The sequence below is a fragment of the Lathyrus oleraceus genome, chromosome 6, assembly GCF_024323335.1.
Source record: "Lathyrus oleraceus cultivar Zhongwan6 chromosome 6, CAAS_Psat_ZW6_1.0, whole genome shotgun sequence".
Lineage (NCBI taxonomy): Eukaryota > Viridiplantae > Streptophyta > Magnoliopsida > Fabales > Fabaceae > Lathyrus > Lathyrus oleraceus.
In genome coordinates, this window is record NC_066584.1 from 166,495,242 (window position 1) to 166,505,459 (window position 10,218).

Genomic DNA, 10,218 nt, shown 5'->3' on the forward strand with positions numbered 1-10,218 from the left:
GATAAATCACGTACCTCGAATCAATCTCTCCTCAACAGAAGTATTAGCATTGGACAATGCAAACACTTTCCCTTTGGCTTGCTCCTTCTTCAGCTTGTTGAACTTGGTACTAATGTGCCCTTGCTCACCACAGTTGTAGCAAGTCACATTCAAACCAACTCTGCAATCAAAAGATTTGTGACCTTGCTTGCCACACTTGAAACAAGTAACATCACCCTTAGGACACTCGGGAGCACGATGTCCCTCAACACCATATCTGAAGCACTTGACAGGAGTGTGAGATCCTCCCCCACTCGGCTTGCCATCACCAGCTTTCTTCTTACCATCATACGACTTCCCTCAGAATTTCCCTTTTCCTTTCTTATCATGCAAGGACTTGTAATGAGCAACATTCTCATGGCTATCCGTATCATAGATCATACTATTGTTAACCAACTCAGAAAATCTCGTAATCTGTTGGTAACCCATTGCCTTCTTGATATCAGGTCTCAAGCCATTCACAAACTTAAGACACTTGGATCTCTCAACATTAATAGTATTGTAATGGGGACAAAATTTGATCAACTCCTCAAACTTTGCAGCATACTCAACTACGGTACCATTACCTTGCTTCAACTCAAGGAATTCATTTTCCTTCTTTCCACGAACATCTTCTGGAAAATACTTCTCCAAAAAAGCATCACGGAAAAGTGCCCAAGTCACTTCAATGCCATCCTCATCAAATCTCTGAATAATGTTGCGCCACCAATCCTCAACTTCTTTATCAAGCATATGAGTGTCAAACTGCACCTTCTGTGCATCTGAACAGTTCATAACTCGAAAGATTTTCTCAATCGCCTTCAACCACTCTTGAGCTTTGTCAGGTTCATGAGCTCCTTCAAAAGTTGGCAGATTGTTCCTTTGGAACTTCCCTAAAGCACGGAACACATCAGCATCACGCTCCCGATCACCATCATTCACTTGCGGAATGACACCAACCAACATGGTCAATGTCGCCGCAAGCGCATCATCATTCCTTCCAGCAACCATCTTCCTGCTACACCAACCAAACAACCACAACAACAAGGATTGTTAAATAATCTGTATCGATTGTGTCATACACACAAATCAGATACAACAGAATCAAACAAATTCATAACTTGGCCGAATGACCGATCGTGCTCTGATACCACTAATGTAACTTGTCATACCCCAAAAATTACCCATCATTTTTCCTAAAAAAAAAAAAAAAAAAAAAAAAAAAAAAAAACGAAAAGAAAAAAGGAAAAAAAAAAAAGGAAAAAAAAAAAAAAAAAAAAAGGAAAAAAAAATTTAATTAATTAAATAATTAAAATAAATAAATAAATAAAATATAACAAATTATTTTGGACTTGGGTCTCCTTCATTCCAAGCCCATTACCCACGAAATTAGTCTATAAATACTGAAGTTTCAGTAGGGGAGTTTAGACTTGGAGTTTACACTGGGAGATTTACTGGAGAAAGAAGGAAGAGAAGCAAAACACTCTGAGGTTTCCTTGGAACAAAACCTTGAGGAAAAAGAAAGAGAGAGAACAGAGAAGGACGGATAGAAACTTTGGCATAGGAACCCTGCCTACCCGGAGAATTCAGAGTAAAGAAACCCTGAAGGCAGCCCATCTGCACCGAAGCCATCGCCGTCCAATTCCCGCTGCCTAACTTATTCCGATACTACAAGTGGTCAATCCCTTCAACCTTGAATTGGCAAACAGGTTTGCGTATCTCTATTGTTTATACTTTCAATTGGCCATATCTACATATATAATGCATCATGATTAAATGTTGATATATAATTTGCTTTCGTATGGGAATTTAAATATGCCTGAATACCCTGAATGTTTGACCATGTTATTCCTGTGATAAAATGCCATAAAATTCAAAGTTCCTAACATGGGGCTGTTTTCAAATTCAAAATCCGTGGCCTTCGCTAGGCGAGGCAGAGGCGAACGAGACAGTACCTGATTCTTCTAGTCTGTTTTTTTTATGTTTTTATCATAGCCATGCATTATTTATCCTATCCTATTTATTGTTGTGATATTTCTCCGGTGTAATCTTCGATTGCACCCTGATTTGGTGTTCTGACATGTTTCTTTTTTTTGAGTTTCGTAAAGGTTCACATATCCCAGGAAAAGGTTATTGGCTAGGTATTCCACTTTATTTGTGGGATACCCTTGTGGAGTTTCACCCTAAATTAATTTTTTAATGTATTAATTTCTAATGTATTAATTTTTTAATATATTATTTTTAATAATTTTAATGTGGAGTTTCATCCTAATTATATAATTAATTGTAAAACTTTGCCTTTGAATAAGTGATCTTGGACCTCTCTTTGTTGCCTTACGATTACGATATTACGGTCATGTCCCGCGAACGTGGGGATACCCTTAGCAAAGACCCTTCGGTTAAATCATCATAAAATAAATTATAGTCCCTCGGATGTTGCCTTCGAATATACAACTTTGTCCCTCGATGACCCTCCGATGTTGCCTACGGTTAAATGATGATAGTCCCTTCGAATGCTAAGGTATCCTCATAACTGTTGCCTTCAATGACCAATCGATGACCCTACGATGACCCTTTTACATCCAAAGGATAAAACTACTTATTTCTCAATAATAAGGACAGTTTTACCCTCATAAGGATAGGAAATGCCCGTAAAGACCTTGGGTCGGTATAACTCTTAATTGCTGGCTCACAACTTAAAACATTTTTTTTGCACCTCACACCTTTCAAAATGCCTTTAGAAAATCACCACTTGGTATACATTCATACTAGAATCATTACCGAGTTATATTTTTCTAAACAATTTTCAAAACTAAAACGGGATAACCACTTTGTATACATTCATACAAGAATCATTACAAAGTTAAATTCTCTTTTCAAAACAATTTTCCAAACAATTCACAAACACTTTTTTAGACAAAAATAATATAAGTGATCGAGCAATTAAGAGCCCATGGATAACCATGGATACAAAGGGTGCTAACACCTTCCCTTTGTATAATGTACCTCCCGAACCCAAAATCTAAATTAAGGTCTTTCCTGTTCTTTTCCACCTTTCTTTATTGGATAAAAGAAAAGTCGGTGGCGACTCTTGCTAACCGCGACATTGCGATAAAAAACACAAAAAGTCCAGTTCACCGTATGACAGAACTCCCCCAAACTACTACTACTCAAATACAACATACAATTTCATAATTAGAGTAAATTAAAGCATGCATGCACGAGGGCATCACATTTACTTCTGCCAGAAACAACACATGCCATGGTCACATACAAGTAACACGGATTATAAATCAAAACCAAATAACTAACATGCAAACTCACACAGCGGAATAACATCTCTCTTCATAAATGGTAAATAGTGATGATTCCCATAAATCATTTACCACAAAGTATCATTTTGGGCTCTAAGGCCACTCAACATCAAAACCAACATATCCAAATAACAAGATAAAAGAGAGCACAACAATATCTCTCAACATCAAAACAAATACAAATAATCCCATAAACCCAAATGTTACATGACCAGAGCACTATAGACTACCTAATAAAAACACAACAAAAACTAGCCTCCGAATCTAATCCTTGTGCGAAGCACCACTATCTCTGGTATCTGAGCGAAGTCGCGATAGAACATCATTCCAACAGAAGGGTGAGAATTCAAATCATTATAGAAAAACATAATGATATGAAATGTATAACAAACATACATATATTATTAGAATTCGTCACGCTTCATACAAACATGCATCATATCATCTTATTAAAGAATCACATGTTTACCATCATACGACATGGATCAACAATCCACAAGTATTCATTTATAAATATTAAATGATGTACAAAAGTCATATTTCACAACATATCGATTTAGGAGCAAAATCATGTTATGAAATCCTCGATCTGGCATCGAACTTTGAGGAGCAGCTGCTTCTGCTGGGAAGATACAGTCTGGTATTGTCAACTCCGCTCGGGAGTGTATAGTCTGACACACATGCTTAGGAAATGCCCCGAGGGTATCTGTTCTGAATAGATGATCCAAAGCACTTAAAATTCACAGCAACTTTAAATGTTTATTAAGCATATACCTGTAAAGCCCTTATGTGTCATGATGCAATGTTTATCAAAAATTCGGACGTCATTTTTGCAAACAAAACAGTAAAATGAAAATGGAAACAGAGATATACTGAGTAACATGATTTTATTGATTGAATGGCCTCTGAGCGTCTATTTTTGTAACATGATTTTATTGCTTTCTTTTAATTTCATCATTCATTCAAAGCCATTTTTAAACTATAAAAGTCATATTTTTCTCGATTTAATATCAAGCCCTTTTTTCCACGCCCTTGTAAGTCGATTGCTTTTTAAGCATCGCCATCAACCTCACATAGCTTACTCTTGGGCTTTCTTACAATGAGCCGGTTCTCTTGCACTTACACTCATATTTCGCATCATTTTGTTGTTTGGGCCCGATTTAATTATTTCATGTTTTTTGACAACCCCCATTCATAACAAATGTATCCCTCTCCCATGAAATGTATAATATTTATTCTTTCATTCTTTATTCATCTGTTAATACAAGAATTAAAATGAACATTCGATAACCATTTCAAAGCAAGATCAAAACCTCGATCCAACGTCGAGTAATCATTTTTCAAAACCTAACAGAACCAGCACGTATTCATCAACCTTGTAAGTCGATTGCTTTATGCATCGCCATCAACCTTGTAAGTCGATTGCTTCATGCATCACCATCTACCCTCATCCCTAACACTTCTCCTTGCTCCATTCGTCGATCCTTGTTCCGATTAGGTAGCACCCATTAGATAGAACCTTTTGTATGATAACATAGGTAGGATTCCCATATCCTTTTGTATGATAACATAGGTAAGATTCCCATATCCTTTTGTATGATAACATAGGTAGAATTCCCATATTCTTTGCATGCTAACATTAGGTAGATATTCCTATTTGTAAATCCTAACACTTAAATACATATTGCATGACAACTCTAGGGCAGAGCTTCCCCCACTTCTAGACCTTTCCGAAGCGTCTCCGATCTTGTGGCATGTCAATCCATCCTATTGCAAAGAGGTAACTGCCTAAGACTCGATTCAGCGAGCTGCGACACCTACTGCTAGGATGTGGACACATTGCCCATTCTCCTTTGACACAACTGGTGTCCTCCTTTGTAAGTCCATGTTCAGATGGCAACCCCTATGTAGCCGAACTACGGCAACTCTGATTCTCATGTTCAGATGAGATACGTAGGCACAAGATGTGATGTCTTGCCGAGTTTGACTAACAACTAACAACTAATCCTTGCTTGTTTTCGCCTTCGTTGCGATTATTTTCTCTCGCCCTCGTTGCGATCGAGACTTTCCTTTTCTCTTGCCCTAGTTGCAATCGAGACCCTTATTCCCGTAGTTAGCTGAACTACGTTTTGCTCTGATTCTCATTCCAGATGAGATACGTAGGCATAAGACGCGATGTCTTAGCGAGCACACTTACCCTTAACCCCTAGGTAGCCGAACTACGTTTTGCTCTGATTCTCATTCCAGATGAGATACGTAGACATAAGACGCGATGTCTTAGCGAGCACACTCCTCTTTAACCCATAGGTACCCGAGCTACGAAGACTCTGATTCTCATATTAAGATGAGATACGTATGCAGTGGATGCGACATCCGTGCGAGTCATTTTCTTTGACCCTTTCTTTTAGTAAATAGTACATTAGGTAAACACACACCCTTTAGACAAGAACAACAAGAGTGGATCCCGTAGAGTACTACGGATGCGTAGGGGTGCTAATACCTTCCCTTCGCATAATCGACTCCCGAACCCAAGATTTGGTTGCGAGACCTTGTCTTTTCCTTTCCTCTCTTCAGGTTTACTTCGAGCGTTTCCTTTCCCTCCTTGGGGATAAATAACGCAAGGTGGCGACTCTTCTGTCATTTTCTTTCGCCGGTTGTTTTTTCGCACCCCATCTCCTTTTTCAGGTTGCGACAGCTGGCAACTCTGCTGGGGACCCGGTTTCCCTAAGCGAGTCCCTCCTAGCTTTTGTAGATTTCTTGTTTGTTGGGTGTTTATGCTTTTGTACAGTCATTTATTTTCCGCATTTACCTGCGTTATCTTATTGCGTTCATGTACATATGTTTGCTGTATCTGTGGGTTCTGTGGGTTGACTGTTTGTTGGGATAGGATATTTTATGAGAGATAAGCCCACTACCCAGGCTTGAGTGTACACATAGGTGTTAGAGTGGATAGTCATGAGGCTTGCGTGGCATGTTGCTGCGTTAAGTCGTTCATGAAGACCCACACCCAGACGAGGTTTCTTTGGATATGTTTTGCCCTATGGGTGTTCCATAACGACAAACGTTCCTTTAGAAATCGTCGACTCTGGTGACCATTTCCCGAGAACTCAGTCGAGGCCTCTCCTCCGAGACGCGTTTATGTTAGCTCTGGTGGGCGCATTCTCGCTGCTCAATCTGAGGACCCCGAAACTGGGAACTTGCTTTAGGATATCCTGTTGAGGGGAGTCAGCAGAGGTCTTTTATCCCGTAATAATGCCAAACCTTCAGTGGTAAACGTATTATTCTCGACTGAAGGGCTAAAGCTGACAAACTTCTGTTCTTAGAACCTACCAGTAAGGGGCGGGCTAAATTCAGGGAACCTTAACCTCCAACCAACCCGGTTTTCTGGAGAGGAGTTTTGATCTTGTATTATATTCCTCAGTGGGTTTCTCTTCAGGAAGTGCAACCCGACAGTTGCTCAAGCAGATACAGCAGTCCTGATTTCCATGTCACTGCATTGCATCACATCATTCTGCATTCATATCATTTAACACATGTTTATCTATTCCCAGGGGTTCATATTTTCTTCTTGATTCTAGTCAGGATTTTCTTCTTACACCGTTTATCAAATGTGAGACTGGAATCAAGGGGGTAGAATGCCTTTTGGAATTGATAAACATGTCAATGCATTTGCATATCCCATACCATGTCACAATGCTGGGGCAGTCTCTTCAACTTTACATCAGAAGATTAAATTCCCAGTCAATGGGAGGATTATCACCGTCTGTGGTGAGGAGGACATCCTGGTCAGTAACCTGTCTACATTCAAGTATGTAGAAGTAGAGGGTGAAATTCATGAGACTCTGTGTCAGGCTTTGAGTCAGTTCAGATCAAGGATGCAGCTCCGGTGGAAGAAGTTAAAGTGGGTGCCTCTATCTCATCCTTTAGGCAGGCACAAGCCTTGGTGGATTCAGGTGTTGCTCCTGGTTGGGGGCGTCTGTTGGAGTTACCAATGAAAGACGACAAGTTCGGGATTGGGTACCAGCCAGCTTTGACATCTACAACTTCAGCACCTCAGACTCGTCAGGGGCCGATTACCTTCTCCAGCGCTGGCATCATTCAGTATGGGCAGATATCAGCAATCAATGAAGAGGATGGGGATAGTGATTGTGACATCGACAACTGGGTGCGTCCGAGGATCCCGGGTGAAGTCATCAACAATCGGTCTTCCGAGGAAATTGTCCAAGTCACTCTTCTAGAGGAGTAATTTTTCTTTGTTTATTCATGCATGTCCAAGTCTTACGTTCCGCCCAGGGCGTAATGACTCATTGTAGGGCTCATCTATGTGAATACCTGCATTGTTTATCATAAATGAAGGACGTCTTTTGCATTCAAGTTTTTTGTTCACTGTCTTTCTATTTTTGCAGTTTTCAAAATTTCAAAAGAATAAAAATATTTGGCAATGTTTTGTTTAGTTTTCACTCACTGTTCACACTCATAAGCACATACCATCACTCATGCAGATGCACATCACCGGATCCTATTGATAACGATTCTGCTATGGCTCGCTTCGACTTCGAAAACTCAATCTTCCAAGCTGAAGAAGAGGTTGATGAAGACTGTGAACTCCATGAAGAACTTGCCAGGCTGTTAAAGCAAGAGGAAAGGGTCATTCAACCACATCAAGAGGCTACTAAAGTGATTAATCTCGGCACCGAGGACGCCAAGAGAGAAATCAAGATAGGGGTTGCTTTGGAAGACGATGTAAAGAAGAGGTTGATTGAATTGTTGCAAGAGTATGTTGACGTCTTCGCTTGGTCTTATCAGGATATGCCAGGGCTTGACACAGACATTGTGGTACACCGTTTACCTCTCAAAGAGGGTTGTCCTCCGGTCAAGCAGAAGCTCAGAAGAACAAGACCAGAGATGGCTGTCAAGATAAAAGAAGAAGTGCAAAAACAGTTGGATGCAGGGTTTCTAGCGGTTACCAATTATCCGCCATGGGTCGCAAATGTCGTTCCAGTACCTAAGAAGGATGGAAATGTACGGATGTGTGTCGACTACCGGGATCTGAACAGGGCTAGTCCTAAAGATGATTTCCCCTTACCTCACATTGACGTTTTGGTGGATAACACGGCTTAGTTCTCGGTATTCTCCTTCATGGATGGTTTTTCTGGCTATAACCAAATCAAGATGGCACCAGAAGACAAGGAGAAGACAACTTTCATAACCCCATGGGGCACCTTCTGCTACAAGGTGATGCCGTTTGGTCTGAAAAACGCTGGGGCAACATATCAACGAGCTATGGTGACTCTATTCCATGATATGATTCATCATGAAATCGAGGTTTATGTGGACGATATGATTGCCAAATCTCAGACAGAAGAAGAACATCTGGTGAATCTGCAGAAGCTGTTTGAGCGTTTAAGGAAATTCAAGCTGAGGCTTAATCCGAACAAGTGCACTTTCGGGGTGAGGTCTGGAAAATTGCTAGGTTTTATTGTTAGCGGAAAAGGGATTGAGGTGGATCCCGACAAAGTAAAAGCGATACAGGAAATGCCAGAGCCAAGAACAGAGAAGCAAATCCGTAGTTTCTTAGGGAGGTTGAACTACATTGCAAGGTTCATCTCCCACCTAACAACCACGTGTGAGCCAATTTTCAAATTGCTGAGGAAAGATCAGGCTATTGTAAGAACAAAAATTGTTCTACAACAGATTCCTTGATTTTGATGATAACAAAGGATGAAACCAAAAATGGCACCCTAACGAAAAGTTTCTAAGTGTGCAGGGTTCTAAAGAAAGAAGGATGAAATCTGATGATGTCATCAGATACAGAACCAGATCAGAAGCATATTATCATATGATCAGAAGCATCTGAAGTGGAAACACGTTCAAGAAAGTCTAACTCTGAGCAAAACAGCAAAGTATCAGAAGCATCTGAACAAGAAGTAAGCTCTAGATGTTCTGACTCTGAACAACGCTATCTCTAACTTCCAGAAGTTATCAGCGCTATCTGAAGAAACTATCTGAACTCACAAGAGATTAACATCAGAAGCAACATTCCAAGATTCTCCAGAAACACAAATACTCTGAGCATGGAATTGCTAATCATGAAAGAGTAACGTTAAAGTCAAGTAAAGATTTGCAAATGGTTTTCCTAATTAAGAAAGAGACGTTAATCTCCAATTTCAATAAAGAAGATACTACTTGTGGTAAGTAGTCATTTCAAGGAGAAAGTTATCCTGCAGAAGCTATTTAAGTGATGGCGTAAATTCATTTTAATATCCACCAGTTTCAACTACTACTTGAACTGATATATAAAATGGGCTGCAATCAACTTTGAACTATCAGCAAGCCAACAAGCCAAAATTATACTGAAACATCAACGCTCAAGAAAAACACTCTTGCTCTCTAAAGATCTTCACGAAGCTTTTGCTTATAACGTGAAAAACTCTTGTTCTTAATACTGTAATATTTGCTTTCTTAGAAGCACTCTAGATTACATAAATCTTTTATCTATTGTTTGTTTATTTCCTCAAGTGACTCTGTGAAGTCTGTATACTTGAGAGGACTAAGAGATCTTTCTCTTAGACGTTGTTTGTAATCTTTCAAGATTAGTGGATTAAGTCCTTGTTGAAGGCGAAATCACCTTGGCCGGGTGGACTGGAGTAGCTTTGTGTTATAAGCGAACCGGTATAAAATCATTGTGTGGTTTTCATTTTGAAAAAGCGCTTATTTTTCCAAACAATTCAAACCCCCCCTTTCTTGTTTTTCTCACCTTCAATTGGTATTAGAGCTCCGGCTCTGTTATTGATTTTCTAATCAAACACTTAACAGTGTAGAGAGATCCAGTACGAGAAAAACCATGGCCCACTCAAATGAAAGAGATAGTTACAATGCTAAGCCT

At 39.8% G+C, this 10,218-nt stretch overlaps 1 protein-coding gene across 1 annotated transcript; it reads right to left on the reverse strand.

The window, feature by feature from the left end:
• Positions 1-339: 339 nt before the first annotated feature.
• Positions 340-1,029, reverse strand: LOC127094576 (uncharacterized). The gene has a single exon (XM_051033396.1). It carries the CDS (start codon positions 1,027-1,029, stop codon positions 340-342), a length of 690 nt encoding a protein of 229 aa, XP_050889353.1.
• Between the last annotated feature and the right edge of the window lie 9,189 nt (positions 1,030-10,218).